Source organism: Tursiops truncatus, chromosome 19 (assembly GCF_011762595.2).
Source record: "Tursiops truncatus isolate mTurTru1 chromosome 19, mTurTru1.mat.Y, whole genome shotgun sequence".
In the NCBI taxonomy this organism is placed as follows: Eukaryota; Metazoa; Chordata; class Mammalia; order Artiodactyla; family Delphinidae; genus Tursiops; species Tursiops truncatus.
In genome coordinates, this window is record NC_047052.1 from 46,773,035 (window position 1) to 46,789,877 (window position 16,843).

Here is a 16,843-nt window from a genome sequence, read left to right on the forward strand (position 1 = left end):
ACCTGGGGCCCTCAGTTTAAAATCCACTAGTTCATTTTTAACGTGGTTTTCTGGTCTCTGCCCTTTCCAGTTCACCCACAGTCCCAAATCCCTCCCGGAATTTGTGAGTAGAAAAGGATGGAACAAGTCCCTAGGCAGAGAGCAAGGTAGGGTGATGGTTGGAAACTAGGGCTGGACTGTTGGGGTCATCCCTTGGTGTGACTGCCCATCCACATTAGGCCTGGCCTCTGTGTTGGACTTAGGATGGTTCTTGACCGTGCTCCTGGATCCAGGCTAGTGGGGATTCCAGGAGCTGCTTTATCCAGCCAGTGTTAGGTACTTGCTCTGTTCCTTACCCACACCCACTCTGGACAGTGCTGAGGACACAGCATGACCAAGGCAGTCCTGGACCCTGCCCTCATGGGGCTCTCAGTCCAGAGGTAACACGGACCTGTCATGGAATGGTGACAGCGCCAAGATCAGCTGTGAGAGCTTGGGGTGGAGGGGGGTGGTGAGGTGAGGCCTTCGTGGAGAAGGGAACTTTTTTAAAGAGGAATGAGCTGCGACAAAAGACTTTCTGGGGCTTCCCTGGTGGCGCAGTGGTTGAGAGTCCGCCTGCCGATGCAGGGGACACGGGTTCGTGCCCGGTCTGGGAGGATCCCACATGCCGCGGAGCGGCTGGGCCCGTGAGCCATGGCCGCTGAGCCTGCGCGTCCGGAGCCCGTGCTCCGCAACAGGAGAGGCCACAACAGTGAGAGGCCCACGTACTGCAAAAAAAAAAAAGACTTTCTGATTGCATCCCCACAGCCTATCCTCCTTCCCCAGCAACTTGAGTCATTTCTTCAATCCCCTTAGGCATGCTGTACTCCTGGCCCCTTGTGAGGGACAAGGCTGGGGCACAGGAGCAGCCAGTTCAGCTCCATCTCTTCCCTCACAGGAACTGTCTCAGAGCCTTGTGAAGGGAACACAGGCTACAAAACAGGGAGGAAGAAGGTTGACTACTTTTGAGGTCAGATGCAAGGCATCTGAACATGAGGCGGAGCCAAGGTTGATGGCTAGTTGGGCTAAAGGGAATCCTAGAGTGGCCTCTCCCTAGGGAGGGCCTCAGGTCCTCTAGGCTGGGAAGTCCCCTTCCCTGCAGGTCCATGTGTTGGGCAACAGTGCCCTCTGCTGGCCTCTCCTGGCAATATGTCTTAAGTGTAGTCAGTCTCCATCTATCCCAAGTGACAAATGAGCCACTTTCTTCCAGATCCCTTATCCTGGGAATGCAAACGGGAAGTTATTCCTCTGCCTTTGGCCTTAATATCTGGGTTACTGCATCAGCCTCCTCACAGATCTCTCTGACCTCCAGTCCCTTACCCTGATACCCCCCTGCTCACTCCCCACAGGATAAAGGAGCTCAAGCTACTTAATATGGCTTACAGGCTCCACATGCCTGGCCCCTGGTGACCTCACTGGCATTACCTTTTACCACTCCCCTTTCAAACTTAAGATCACTAGTTTGTTCTAGGGGAATCACAAATCCCTTTTAGAATCTAAATGCCATGAACTTCTGCCTTGGAAATACATGTGTACGGTTGAGAGGTTGGTTGAATTTTGCATAAAGATTTGTGAGGTTTTCCAATCCTTGCAGCCCGATCATGACCTTCAAGTTAGAACTCCTTTCCTATTACCTGGCCATACAGAAGCAACCAGAACTGCTGATGCCTGCCTTCCTCTCCAGGGGTTTGCCTTGCCCATCCTCCTACATGAGACCCTTCTCTACCTCCCTCTTATCCTGATTCCTGATTATTTTTCCGGTCTCATTTTGGGTGTCCTTTACTCTCAGAAAAGAACCTTCCCATGGCCCTCCAGGCTGGGGTGGGCAGCTCCCTTAGCTGGACCTCTGGGTCCATCAGCCCGGCCCACTCAGGGCACTGGTAACACTTGAATGTGAGTCCCTACCCGTCACGTAGGGCAAATCAGGACCAAGGTCTCTCCACACCTGAAGATTCTTCAGGTCCTGGGAGCACAAAGTGGGAAGTTGAGTCTGATCTCACCACCTATCTCATGCTAAGCAGGGACTGGGTGTGATGACAGAAGCAAGCGACAAGGCTTAGTAAATATTCTTGAGGTGGTGAGGAAATATGATAGCCTGGGGTCTAAACCAGAGCCCAAGCCCTCAGAGGCTCTGGAGGGTGGTCATTCAAAACATTCATCCCTAAATTAAGCATGCTGGGCTCTGGAGTCACAGCAGTCACAGGGTGAACAAGGCCTTCCCTCTTGATAGTCCAGTTTCACAGCGGTTCAAATTGCGGGGGTGCGGCGTGCCGGAAGAATCTATCTGACCCTGGTGCCCTTTTCCTGCCTGGGGTGGGCGGGGCCGGGCGGAAGCACGCATGCGCATAGGAAAATCCAACTTCGTCCCGGAACTTTGGTTCCTGGTGCTGCGGGGCACCCGGCCCCGGGAGTGTGCTCGGCCGGAAGTGGCCGCTGAGGACCTGGGGTGGGTATGGTGTGCGGAGCCTGCCACAGCAGGTAACAAGTCGTAGAGAATCGGGATGGAGGCCGTAGCGACTGCGACGGCGGCGACGGAACCCGGTGAAGGTGAGGTCCTGGCCACGCGGAGGCGGCGGGAGGGTGGAGTTGCGGTGTCACTGGGAAATGATTCCCCGTGAAGGCGAAGGAGGACTCTTTAAAAGGGGACACTTGGGCTTCCCTGGTGGCGCAGTGGTTGAGAGTCCGCCTTCCGATGCAGAGGACACGGGCTCGTGCCCCGGTCCGGGAAGATCCCACATGCCGTGGAGTGGCTGGGCCCGTGAGCCATGGCCGCTGAGCCTGCGCGTCCGGAGCCTGTGCTCCGCAACGGGAGAGGCCACAACAGTGAGAGGCCCGCGTACCGCAAAAAAAAACAACCAAAAAAAGGGGGACACCTGCCCTCGGCCCTAACTGTTCCCTTCACCACTTTGTCAGATTAACCCCTTTCGTTGCAGGCTGACCTCCTTTACCCCATCCCCTCCCCCGAAATTAACCTCTTCCAAGTTCCAGCCGGCTCTTTCCGTGTCCTAGGCTAATCTAGTTCCTTACCAAGCTCTCAGGCTAGCATAAACGTCTCTGTCCTGGGCTCTCCCATTGTCCCAGCCAACCGTGCTTCTTAAGTTCCCTCCTTCCCTTGCTTCCTCCTATCCCATGCAAACTCTACTTAGACCATACTAACGGTTCCCCCCATTTCATTCTAATTCCCGTTCTCCGAAAGTCCACAGTCCCATCTGCTTCCTCAGGGTCGTTAATCCATTTCTGTGCTCCCCCATCTCTTTTGCCAGTCTCTTTATTTCTCCTGGTGCCTCCCCATCAGTACCTAAAATGCTTTTGTTTTGCTCATCTTAAAATTCTATCCTGGGGGCTTCCCTGGTGGCGCAGTGGTTGAGAGTCCGCCTGCCGATGCAGGGGACACGGGTTCGTGCCCCGATTCGGGAAGATCCCACATGCCGCGGAGCGGCTGGGCCCGTGAGCCATGGCCGCTGAGCCTGCGCGTCCGCAGCCTGTGCTCCGCAACGGGAGAGGCCACAACAGAGAGAGGCCCGCGTACCTACCACAGAAAAAAAAAAAAAATTCTAGTGCTTCAGAGTAATCCCGTGTGGGGTGAGGTGCGGTTGAGAGGTTGGTTGAAACATCACTGGACAAGAATTGGTCATTTTTGAAGCTGGATGATGGATATATGGTGTGTGTGGGGGGGGGGGTCATTGTACTTTCTACTTATGTGCATGTTTGAAAGTTTCCATAATAAGAAAAAAGCTTTAACCTAAAAAGGAAATCTATCCCTTGATTCCATGCTGCCTTCCAGATACCATTTATCTTCTCCAAAGAGTCATGCACACTTGCCTCCATTTCCTGACTACCCACCCACTGCAGTCTGGCTTTTACCTTCAGAAACTGCACCCATCGGGGTCCGCAGTGACCTCCCTGTGTAGTTAAACTGAGTCACCCTGTTCAGTTTTTTCCTTATTAGACTACTTGGAGAATTCAATGCCGTTGACCCCTCCATCCTTCTTGAAAATATTCCCTTGGTTTCTGTGACACCACTCCTTCTGATATCCTTCCTATCTCTCGGGCTCCTGCTCAGCCAGTATTAGTTTCCTGGGGCTGTTGTAACAAACGACCACAAACTGGGTGGCTTAAAACAACAGAAATTTATTCTCTCACAGTTCTGGAAGCCAGAAGTCTGAGGTCAGTATCACTGGGTTGAAATCAAGGTGTCAGCAGGGCCATGGAGAGCTCCCTCAGAGGCTCTAAGGGAGAACCCATTCCTCACCTTTTCCAGCTTCTGGTGGCTCCTGGCATTCCTTGGTTTGTGGCCACATCACTCCAATCTCTGCTTCTGTCTGTCTTCACCTTGTGTTCTCCTCTGTGTGTGTCAAATCTCCCTCTCATAGGACACTTGTAATGGCGTTCAGGGCCCAACTGGATAATCCAAGATAATCCCCCTATCTCAAGATCCATAATTTAATCATATATGCCAAGACCCCCTTTTTTTTTTTTTTTTTTTTGGCCATGTAAGGTAACATTCACGGGTTCCAGGAATTAAGGCGTGACTATCTTTTGGGGGCCATTTTTTAGCCTCTCACAGCCTCCTTCACAGACATGTCTTCTCCCCATCCAGTCAGGACTGTTTCTTGGCCCCTCTTCTCTTTCCATACTTTACACACTCCCCCCACCCTCCCTGCGACTTCTTATTTCCTTCAGCTTTACTTCTGTTCTTTGCTCTGACGACTCCCATAACTCAGTCCCCAGCGCACTTCTCCCCTGAGAAGTCTCCCATGTACCAGCAGTCTTGTAAATGCCTCCCCTTGGATGTCTCCTGGGCCTGTCATACCGTCCATGTCCCAAACCGGCCTCAGCATCTTCCCCCAGGCTTGCTCCTCATCCATGTCTCTGTGTCAGGGACAGTTTGACCAGTCCCCTGGCCAGAGCCCTGTACCTTAACTGGATACCTCCCTCACCTCCCAGCCCTTCATTCCAATGACTTGTCCTCCTCGGCCTCCCAAGCGTCTTTTTAACCACGACCCCCTCCTGTCCCCTCCTCCATAGCCCCTTTACCTGGTCCAGCCCAGTCTTCTCTTGCCTCAGTCATTAAAACCCTCCCTGAGGGGCTTCCCTGGTGGCGCAGTGGTTGGGAGTCCGCCTGCCGATGCAGGGCATGCGGGTTCGTGCCCTGGTCCGGGAGGATCCCACATGCCGCGGAGCGGCTGGGCCCGTGAGCCATGGCCGCTGAGCCTGCGCGTCCGGAGCCTGTGCTCCGCAACGGGAGAGGCCACAACAGAGAGAGGCCCGCGTACCTGAAACCCGTTGTGCCTATAACCACCACCCTCTTTCTCTTCCCCACCCCAGCCAAGCTGAAGGAGTTGTCTGTACCTCCTGTCTTCACTTATTTCCTGCTTGCTGTAGCCTTGCTCCAGTTGCCACCACTTTTGAGAAGCAGCTTGCACCAGGGTTTGCCCAGCGCTCAGCTTTTCTGTTCCCAGTGCCTGTGCTGTCTTTGACCTTGCCTGTCTTCCCCCATCAGACAGGGTGCTCCCTGGGAGCTGAACTGGATCCCTCCGGGGATCCTCAGCATTGCCCAGCTCAGGGCCCGGCATAGATGTAGAGTTGCTGAAGAGTGGTTGGATGGATATGCAAATGAGTAGGAGAGAATGAATGAGTGGGTGAGTGAACGCGTTAGTGAATGTATTGATGATTTCGTGAGCAAGGGAAAAGGCAAAATTGAGTGAATCAATGAATGAAGTGGCCAAGGACCAAGTAAATACACCAAGCACACTGTCTCAGGGCCTTTGCACTGGCTGTTCCCTCTGCCAGTTCCCACAGAAATCTCATGGCTCAGTCCCTCACCACCTCAGGTCTCTACTGAAATGTCACCTTTTTGGCAAGGCCTTCTCTGACTGTCCATTCAAAATTGCAGCCTCACCCCCATTCCCTCCTCCTTCCCTTTTTATTTTCCTACACAGCTCTTGGAACCACCTAACGCACTATATGTTTTCACTAACTATGTTTTCACATGCCTGCGTTCCCCACTAAACTGTCAATCTCTTGCTTACTGTGGTATCTCTAGGTCCTAGAAAGGTGCCCAGAATATAGGAGGTGCTCAATAAATGTGAAATGAGTGAGTGAGTGAGCACCCAGTCCCTTTCACCCACTGCCCCATCCGCTTTCCCATCCCCGGACTGGCTGATCTTCCCTCTCCCCACAGGCTGCACGGAGCCCAGTCCTGGGCACTGGGGGGAGCTGAGCTGGACGCCGGTCCCATCCAGACCCCAGGACAAGGCAGAAGCAGCAGAAGGAGCGCCAAGGGCCCTAGACACTGACCTCTCAGAGGTCGAGGACGCGGCAGTGAGTGCTATGCTGCACGCCGTGGCGGCCAGCCGCCTGCCCGTGTGCAGCCAGCAGCAGGGCGAGCCCGACCTGACCGAGCAGGAGAAGGTGGCCATCTTGGGCCAGCTGTACCATGAGAAGCCACTGGTGTTCCTGGAGCGCTTCCGCACGGGCCTCCGGGAGGAGCACCTGGCCTGCTTTGGCCACTTGCGCGGTGACCACCGTGCGGACTTCTACTGTGCCGAAGTGGCCCGGCAAGGCAGCACCCGACCCCGCACCTTGCGCACCCGCCTGCGTAACCGCCGCTACGCTGCCCTGCGTGAGCTCATCCAAGGTGTGGGGGCGGACAGGTTGGGTGGGAGGGGAGACTGAAGCAGAGGAAGTAAGAAACAAGGATGCAGGAACAGAAACGCAGACAGAGATCCTGGGAGATAAGTTTTAAGACAGGGACCCGGGGAGAGACGGAGACAGAAATGTGAGGTGACAGGGTGAGATAGGGAGAGACAAACAGGGCCCCAAGGGAAGAGAATGGGACAGGCAGTGAGAAGGGTCAGAATTTAGTAGATAACAGAAGTGCCGTTTCAGACCAGCAGGCCGAGGACACACAGTATCCAGCACCGTGAGAACTGGTTACCCCTCAGGGAAACCAGATCCCTACCTCACACTGTACACAGAGGCATTGACAGAAACCTAGGGGAATATGTTCCTGACCCAGGAGAGGCAAAGGCCTCTTGAAAAAAAAACACATGTGAAAAGCATGAAGGAAAACATTGGTACATTTCTCTTTTTTATTTATTTACTTATTTATTATTTTTGTAAGATTGGTACCTTTTTGACCATGATGTAGTTACAAGCAGCTTTGTGACCAAAGACACCAGAACTAAAGTTAAAAGATGAGAGCAGGGGCTTCCCTGGTGGCGCAGTGGTTGAGAGTCCGCCTGCCGATGCAGGGGACACGGGTTCGTGCCCCGGTCCGGGAGGATCCCACATGCCGCGGAGCAGCTGGGCCCGTGAGCCATGGCCGCTGAGCCTGTGCGTCTGGAGCCTGTGCTCCGCAACGGGAGAGGCCACAACAGTGAGAGGCCCACATACCGCAAAAAAAAAAAAAAAAAAAGATGAGCGCAAATGAAGGAGAGAGTGAGTTAAGATTCTAGTTAGGGAGAAGGCACAGGCTGTAGAGAAAGGGATCTGGAGAGAGTGGAGCACAGTGACCGATGAGGAGCAGGGATGAAGAGAGGAGGGAGGATGAGTGAATGAAAGAAGTGGGGTTAGGTGACAGAAGCTGAGAGAGACACAGAGACAGAGATGGGTGGAGACAGAGGGGCAGAGGAGGGGAGGGAGAAACTGAGACCCAGAGAGAGAGAGTGACAGTGAAAGATAGGGAGAAGGAGGGAGAGAAACAGAATGTGGTGGGAAACATGGGGAACAGAGAGAGGCGGGTAAGAGAGAGAAGGCAAGATGGAGGGCAGGACAGGGATGGTCCCAGGATTCCTGGGCTCTGAGGGCGGGGCTAGGACCAGCGGCGGGAGGGGCTGGGCAGGCTTAGCTGTTATCTGAGGGACAGAGCTGCCTGTGCTGAGAGACATCAGGAGACGTATGAAGGCCCTGGGTTTGGGGAGTGGGGAAGCCAGGCCCTCAGAAGGGGTGGTTGCAGAGAGGAACGCTCTGGGGAGAGGTGAGATCTGGGGTCTGGAAGACCAACAGGGACACCCACAGCTGGGCAGATGCCCTGCTAGACCTGACGCTGTGCGCACACACGTCTGCTCCATGAAGATGTACACTTATGTGCCCAGCAGTGCAGGCGTGTCCAGGTGTGTGCACCAACAGCCAGAACGGGGCTCAGCAGACAGGCACACACAGTCTACATACTGGCTTCCATGCACAGTATACCTGCCCGCAACGTCCTGCACACCAGCTCCCAGATGCAGGGACCCACAGCAGTGTACACACACACACACACACACACACACACGAATCCTGCCCAGGCACAGTCGTACACGGGCCCTAGGCCAGCAGTGCCTCAGGCCAGGATGTCCAGCAACCTGACTGTGTACCCTACATGTTTGGACACGTGAGTCCACACGTAGATACAGGCCTGGTCGCGCACACGTGCTTAGACACGTGCATGAGTTCTCGTGGTCCCGACCTCAGGCATCTGCGTGTGTTTGTATACATTGCTGAATGTGGACGATCACACTCACACTTGTGTGTCTACGGCTTCCCGTCAGCGCAGTCCCACGCCTGGGTGGACACAGGTCTGCGCAGGCCCACTCACCCTCCGCCCAGCCCCTCGCCTGGCCTGCAGGCCCTTGCCTCCACGCCCACCCTGTCTCCTCCGTGCAGAGGGCGAGTACTTCAGCGACGAGCAGATGCGGTTTCGGGCCCCGCTGCTGTATGAGCAGTACATCGGGCAGTACCTGACCCTAGAGGAGCTCAGCGCCCGCACCCCGGCCCAGCGGCCTCCCAAGCCCGGCCCCCCCGGCACTCCCGCCTGCCCGCTCTCTGACCTGCTGCTCCAGTCCTACCAGGAGCGGGAGCTGCAGCAGCGGCTGCTCCAGCAGCAGGAGGAGGAGGAGGCCTGCTTGGAGGAGGAGGAGGAGGAGGAGGACAGCGACCAGGAAGGTGAGGCCCGGGGGTGGGGAGGCCCCGGTGTCACACAGCCCGGCCCCAGGCTGGTGTGTCTCAGCTCCACAGCACTAGGCCAGGCCCGCCTGCGGGAGCAGATCACGGCCCTGCCCTACCTGGCCTGAGTGCCCTGGCCCTTCCCGTCCTCTCCAGCATCCCTGTCCCTGCTCCTCGAAGACACCAAGCAGTCCCTCACCTCCAGGCCTTTGCTCATGCCGTTCCCTCTGCCAGGAGTGCCTTCCCTCTGCCACCCTTCAGGCGTCAGGTCCTAACCCTGCTCTGTGGCCTCCAGAGCACTGTGTTGTCACGTGTTCAGTGTGTGCCCCGGGAAGGTAGGGGCGGGGCCGTCTTGGTCCCTGCTGTGTTCCCAGTCACCCAGCGTGAAGGATGCAGCTCTCTGTGGAAGTGTGTGCAGCACAGTCCTCACGCACCCCACCCTGGGTGTCCCCCCCGACAGACCAGAGGCCTGACAAGGACTTGGAGGCCTGGGTCCCCGACTCGGAAGAGAGGCTGATCCTGCGGGAAGAGTTCACCAGCCGGATGCACCAGCACTTCCTGGACGGCAAGGATGGGGACTTTGACTACAGGTGCTCCCGTGCCCTCCCCGCACCCCCCACCAGTCCCCCAGCCCGGCACCCCATGGGACATGGGCTCTGGGGTCACACAGCCTAAGGGTTTCAGATCAGAGATCAGTGGGTGACCTTGGAGTAGCTTTGTCCCTGTCCGAGCCTGTCCCCTCACCTGAAGGAGGGGAGTGAGCAGGGCTGACGTTCAGCTCCGTATTGATAAAACACTGGAACATTCCCATTTGGGTAGGTGGTGGTGGTGACCTGGTAGGATGCCAGTACTCCAAGCTTCCTAAGTGTCCCCCAGGACCCCGGACTTCCTCATGCTGCAGGAAGTAATCCCTGGCAGGGTAATGCCTGGCGTGGAGGGGCCTGCGGTGGGTGCCCCTGCAGTGCTGGTTGTTCATTTCTCCAGTAGAACCCCAGGGATAAGATACCTGGGCCACCTGCTTTGGAAAAGGATTTTGCCATCAGGGAAAAGGACAGGCGAGTGAAGTATCAGAGTAAAAGATAAACGGTTTTGTCAACGGAGGCAGCCTCGCCTTGTGGTCTGGAACGTCACGTGTGGCAGCAGAGGGCCCTGGTTTCAAACCCAGCCCCCATGACATGAACAAGCAGAGCCTCAGGGCCTCGTCAGTAGGATGGCGGCGGGGGCGCGGGGGGTGGTGTCACGATTGCCACAGCTACAGCAGCGCCTGGTCCCAGAGCCTCGCTGGCCCAGCCCGGGACCCCCAGCTCCAGAGGCGAGTCTGGCTGATGCACTTTTCCATTGACTGATCTCAGTGTTCCACACAAGGCAGTGAGTAGAGTCCCTGGGCTGTGGGGAGCCCTCGTAAGGGCACCACTGCTGTCATAAAGCCAGGTGCCCACGAGGAAGTCGGCCCTGGTGTGAGGAATGGGGCGTGGTGGGGAGCGAAGCCTGTCCCCTCTCCGAGCTGCATGCAGCCACCAGGTGCTCAGCGCTGCTGGGTCCAGACTGGGGATGAAGCAGGGGACAAAACCGATGGAAGTGTTCCCTGCCCTGAAGGAGTCCCACTCTGGCGAGGAAGGCAGCAAGGAGCGGAAGGGAGGTGCTGGAGGTGCGAAACATCTAGTGGCGATGGGGCCGGGAAGAAAGACAGAGCAGGGTCCCGGCATTGGGGGTGGGAGCAGGGTGATGAGGTGGCCGGGGAATGAGCAGGTGACATTGGAGCAAAGACCTGCAGGAAGTGAGAGGCAGGCGACATCAATACCCTGGGGAAGAGCGTTCCTGGCAGGGGGGGCAGCAGGTGCAAGAACCTTGAGGGGCACAGAGGAACAGCACGGTGTGCGAGGGGTGAGGGGGAGGCGGTCTCATCAGGGGGTGGCGGGGCTGGATTGGACAGGGCTTCCTGCACCAAAGACAGTGTGAGGGAGCCTGGTGGGTTTGGAGCACAACCGGGGGTCCTTCTCACAACTTAGGATCACTTGTTGCCTGAGGGCAAGGTTTCTCAACTTCAGCACTGTGGACCTTTGGGGCTGGATAACCCTTTGTCCTGTGTGTGGCAGGTGTCGAGCAGCATCCCTGACATCCGCCACTGGATGCCAGTAGCAGCCCCCCAACTTGTAACCACCAAAATGTCTCCAGTTATCACAAATGTTCCTTGGGGGGGGAGGCAGAATCTTCCTGGTTGAGAACCACTGCCTCAGGGCCCAGATGTGGGCCCATGTGTCACCACATCTTCTGGCTTTTTAAGAGAAACCGGAAGTTTTCATGTAAAATCTCTGCTTTGGAAAATGTTGCCTTTTGTTTGAAGCCCTGAGAGAGGCAACATAACCCAGCTGTAAGTTCGCTCTGACTTACAGCTGCCAGCGTATGGCCTTTCACTTCAGGGGGCCCCGGGCCCCAGCTCCTCTCCACAGAAGCGGGGAAGCTGGGGTGCAGGCAGAGCCAGCCCCTGACAGCTCCCTCCCCCTGCAGCACCGTGGACGACAACCCTGACTTCGACAACCTGGACATCGTGGCCCGGGATGAAGAGGAGCGGTACTTCGACGAGGAGGAGCCCGAGGACGCACCCAGCCCAGAGCTGGACGGGGACTGATGGCTGCGGCGCCCACCCCGTCCCCCGCCCCAACGCGGCTGCTGGTTACAGGCCAGGCCGGCTCAGTGACTTTCTCTAGGCGACAGCAGGGTGGCTGCCCTATACCACCAAGCCTCGCTAGGTCTGGTCCCGTCTCCACGGCCCCCTCCCCCTTGCTCTCCATTTCCTTCTCCCCCTGAACCCTGGTGCCTCTCTCCCTCCTCTCTCCTCTCTCTCAGTCTTTTTCTCACCACCTTTCTGTCTCCTGCTTTCTGTGTCTCTCGCTCTTTCTCCACCTCCCTCTTTTTCCTTTCTGTCTTTCTCTTTCTCCCCCTCTCTCTGTGCCTCGGCCTCTGTCCCCACAGCAGGGCCCAGGATGAACATCCTCCCCTTGACCTAGGCCGGTGGGGCCCTTTGTCGCTGGAGCTGGCCAGGTTGACCCAGAGCGGAGCTCCGCCTCTCCCTCCCCAGCCCCGCCTCTGCTCTCCTGCCCCTCTGTGCTTGAGGCTGTCTCACAGGCACCTCCTTGCCTCTGGTACGTTCCATCTCCTTCGGCCTCCCTCCATCTTTCGCAGCCTCTGTGCTGGCTCTGTCCCTCTCTGTCTCTCAGGCTTTATCTCTGGGTTTCAGTACCCCCCCGCAAGGCCCTGAGCATCCCCCATCCTGGCTGCTGTGGGCCACAGAGCCTGACTGCGGAGTAATCGGGCCTCACTGTGGGCAGTGGGGAGACCTTGGGGGTGGCCACCAGCTCTCACCTCTCCCTCAGGACCCAGGTTTGGGAGAGGTGTGCAGGGGCAGCGTGGGATCGTGGGCCTGCCAGGTCGGGTATAGAGGGAGAGGAGGGACTTTCCCCTCCCAGCCCCACCAGCCCCCCTCTGCCCAGCCACAATTTTCCCTTCCTTCACTTCCTCCACCTCCCTCTCCCTCTCCTGTTTACACTTCCAAAATATGCACAGGCTGTTATCATGGGTCCTGAGTCATCACACACACACACACACACACACACACACACAGCCGGCCCCAGCATCCCTGCCCCAAGCCGGCCCCACCGAGCCCCCTGCCGCCCTGGGCTAATGGGAGCCAGATGGCCGCCTGGTGACTCAGCCACTGGCCTGTGGGAACCCAGGCATCCCGCCTTCCCATGCCCCCATACCCAGCTCAGGCTCCCCCAGTAGACATACGCAGGGAAGGGGCCAGCTGCTAGCAGGGGAGGACACAGGCCATGTGTTGGAGAGGTGGGGCCCGGGGACCCCTCACTTCTGTGAGCCAGGCCTGAAGGACCCTCAAAACTGCCTTCTCCAGCGTGGAGCCCAGAGTGCCGGGGAGACCCCACGGACTCCTGGGGCCACAGCTTTTGACCCCCAGACCTCGCCTCTGCCCTCTGGCTCAACTGGAATCAGAGCCAGACACGAAGTGAGAGCTAGACAGAGGCCAAGGGATGTTCAGACAGACTATTAAATAAGGAAACTTCCAGTTACTGAGCAGTTCTGTCCTGTGCCAGGCCCCAGCAAGGTGCCCGATGCCGCACTGAATCCTCCACACAGCCCCGCGAACGAGGGGCTCAGCTCCATTCCGCATGTGGGTCACAGGAGGCCCAGAAAGGAGGTGTCACGTACTCAAGGCCACGTGGCCATCAGAGATGGAAACTCGGGTGTAGAATCATAAGTCCTGGAGACCACCTCCTGGCCTGCCTGTCCGCGCTCAGGGCCACACAGAGTAGACAGACGCACAGACTTCTTCAGGGATAACGACTGAAGGAGAGTTAGCTGTTGAGGATAACAGCAGCTAACACCTTTGGGGCCCTCCTGGCACGCTAGGCACTGTCCTTCCTATGCACAGATGGACGGCATCATCTAGTGTTTAGTACCTGAGTCACTGAACCATCACAGAGGTCCCGTGCAGTATAAACTGTCAGTACTGATAGGGTGTCTCCCAGAGGAGGCCCAAGGCGATCCAGCCAGCTAGACTCACAGTTGGGAGAGATGTTTGTCTCAGGTGCTTGTATTGCTGCCCTCAAGTTGTGAGAGGTCTTTCATAATACAGGCATCAGCCCTGGGTGATGGGCACATTTTTCAGCAGTCTGTCATTTGATCATTAAATTTGTGATACACTGCGCCATGCCTAAATTTGTTACATACATTTTTTAAGTGATGAGAGACGGCAATTGAGTCAGAATTAGGGTTAGTCAGATGGCAGAGAAGGAGCGTCTGTCTCAGAGACCGAGGTGGAGCCCAGAGGCACTCCCCCATCACAGCCTCAGACCCGCTGAGACCTGGAGGTGCCCAGAGAGGCGCCTGGCCCTCCACTCCTGGTTCTGGGGTTGGGGTGGGCGGAGAAGCTGAGTCAGGGAAGGGAGAGCCCCTCCGAGGGCATCCGGCCCCCACCCCGTGTCTCCTGTCTGTCCTGGCCAGGCTCTGCTGGCTGCCACCCCCCCCCCCCACGTCTGACCCCTCTTTGCATCCTGCCTCTCTCTCATCCCCTCCAACCGCCTGCCTCGCTGTCCCTTCTCCCTGCTGCTGCTGTCTCCTTCCTCTGCCTCTCCCCTAGCTCCGTCTTCCCTTTCGGTCTGTCTCTGCAGCTCTCTGACTGTCATCGTCTCCCCATCGCTTCTCGTCTCCCCTCTCTCAGCCCCTTCTCTTCCCCCTCGTTGTGCCCGGGCCTCTGCCTCCTCTTCTCTCCTCTCCCTCCTTGTCATTCCCTCCCTCTCTGTCTCTGCGTCCCCGTCCCCGTGCCTTTCTGTCAGAGCCCCCCCCCCCCCCGGCCTCGTCTTCACCCTCATTTTTTCCTACCCCTCTCTCCACTGTCTCCTGGCCCACCGCCCTTGTCCCATCTGCTGGTCTCTCTCCCAGATCCTGGGAAGCCCAGCGGGGGTGTCGGGGTCAGGGCTTCACTGGTGGCCCCTGGGAGCCCAGAATGAGGGGTCACCACCTCGCCCCCACCCAGAAAGGGGGCAGGGAGGCTGCGGCCTGTCTGGCCAGAAGGAAGTGACTGTGCTGTGGCCTGGTCACCCCCGCCCCCAAGACCTGCCCGGCTGCTGCCGCCCCCGGGCTGGGGCCAAGTAAACACAGCCGCCGGCAGCCCAAGATATTTATACTGAGGTCCGGGCGTGGGTCCAGTGCCCACCACAGCCCCTGCCCTGCCCTGCCCGCCACGGCCAGCCCCGAGCCAACGTGGCACCAGCCGGCAAGGGGACGCGCCGCAGGCACAGCCTGCACTCAGCATGGAGGCCGCATCACTCGGGATGCCAGCGGCTTCACTAGGGACACAGGATGCCCCCCATCCCTGGAAACACCAGCACAAATGCAGCCCCACACGTGCAGCTGCTTGTGAACACGAACACACTCACCCCACTGAAAACTCGAGAGTGATAGAGCAAAATAGAGACCCACACGACTGCTTACACACTGAAGTCATCAGCCCACATGTGGGGACACAAAATGCAGACACCACCTGCTCACAGACACCCCTAGAGGCTGAGAACACCAGTCCCGGAGATGGACACACTGGGAGGAGGACAGCAAGCATGTGGGAGACACACCCCGTAGACACACAAACATGCTCGGAATACTCGCGACGCACACGCTGATCACAAAACGTAACCCAGAAGCTGCTCACCCGCAGACACAAACACTGGGAACCGCCACACACAGGCAGTGAGAACATCCTGAGTAGGAAACACAATGTACACGCGCACACACAGTACCTCCTGGAAACACTTCTCACAGACCCATGAACATACACGGAAAACACCCACACTTCTCATCAAACTTATGCTAATAATGTGCAAATTTACACCCAGAAAAGAAGAGCAAGTGTGCTGAGAAAAAATCCAGACACATAACACACCCCAGGGATACAACCAACTCATACACGCAGACTAGCCGAGTCACACAGTGTCCGGACACGGAACCCAAAGTGCACACTGGCTTGTGCAGCAGAAACACAAAACACAGGTGCAGGCACAACAAATGCAGCACAGTCTCTCTCACACACACACACACACACACACACACACACGCAGCACAGTCTCACACACACACACACACACACACACACGAACCCGTGCTGGAGAGACACCAGTTGAAAATCCCCCTTGGTCCATACCCAACACAGCCATCAGGCACCCAGCCGTGTGTTAGAGACCCCTATGCTGGACACACAAAATTCACACCACAAAGCTTGCTGGGACACACTCAAATTCACATTAGAAACACGAAAGACACCAACGCGCTGGATGTCCAGAGATCTAGGGGGAAGGGGGCTTTCTCTCCCTCCCCCCACCTCGCCCCTCCCTTTCTCCCTCTCACGCTGACCCCGTCCCAGGTCCCAGGCCTGTCTGAGGGAGGGGGCAGGAAGGCCTGAGCTGGCCTTCCACGGCCCTGCTTCCTGCCCCTTGGGGGCAGGACGGGAAGCCGAGGCTCCAGCCGGAACCCAGGCTCCCCCCAACGACTTCCCTCGCCGCCCGGCCTGCCTGCAGAGGCGGGGGAGGGGAGCGGGGCGCCCCGAACCCCCGGGCCTGCCCCTGCGTCTGGCTGGGGGCCGGGCGCGGCCTTCCCGCGGGGCCAGGTGCCGGGAGGGGCGGGGCAGGAGCCGCCCCCGCGGCCGGGAAGGTGCTGAGCCCGCGGCTTTCCCCGTCCCCGGCGCCCGGGCGGGTGGGCGGGGTGCGGCCCGAGGGCGTGGCCAGGGCTCGGCGACCGCGGGAGCGCGCGGCCCGGTGTGCGGCCGGGACTTGTCCTTGGCCGAGGCGCGAGCTGGGCGTGTGAGGGCCACGGCCCCGGGGGTGTGTCTGGGTGTGCGGGACTCTCCGTCTGGGACCCGGGGTGTGACAGTGAGTCTAAGTATGACGGGTCGGCTACCGTCCGTAGGGCCGTGTGGGACTCCCCAGGCCTGAGCGTGTGGGGCCGGCAGATGTCAGGCCGAGTGGGCACGACCGCCTGGCGGTCTGCGAGATCCTGACGTGTCAGATCTCCGTGTGTGGTATGTGTCTGGGTGGGACTGTGACGTGTCAGGCCCTGTGGGTGCACACGGTGCCTGTTTGTGACCGTGACCCCATGGAGGATGTTTGTATAACTGTCGGTGGGTCGGGGCCGGAGTCTCTGTTTCATTTCCTGACGGGGCTCTGATGCAGTGAGGAGTGTGTCTGTGCATGGCACTGCCTCTGTATCTGTGTCCGCAGTGTGGTGGTTGTGCCTAGGATCCTACAGGATGTATTTGTGTGATTCCATCTTGCTGCGTCCCTATGGAAGTCTCTGCTTATGTTGTGTCCCAGCCAAGCTCCAAGGCTGGGCT

General features: G+C 57.9%; 1 protein-coding gene across 2 annotated transcripts; it reads left to right on the forward strand.

Annotated features, from left to right (window-relative positions):
• Nucleotides 1–2,367: 2,367 nt before the first annotated feature.
• On the forward strand, nt 2,368–13,667 carry CCDC97 (coiled-coil domain containing 97). Of its 2 annotated transcripts, none has more exons than XM_033844455.2 (5): nt 2,368–2,565; nt 6,203–6,658; nt 8,668–8,946; nt 9,407–9,536; nt 11,455–13,667. In XM_033844455.2, the coding sequence occupies exons 1-5, from the start codon at nt 2,520–2,522 to the stop codon at nt 11,573–11,575; spliced, it is 1,032 nt and encodes a 343-aa protein (XP_033700346.1). In that variant the 5' UTR covers nt 2,368–2,519; the 3' UTR covers nt 11,576–13,667. The 2 variants fall into 2 exon arrangements, with proteins under 2 accessions (XP_033700346.1, XP_033700347.2); XM_033844456.2 differs by lacking the exon at nt 2,368–2,565 and adding an exon at nt 2,596–2,841.
• The last annotated feature ends 3,176 nt before the right edge of the window (nt 13,668–16,843 follow it).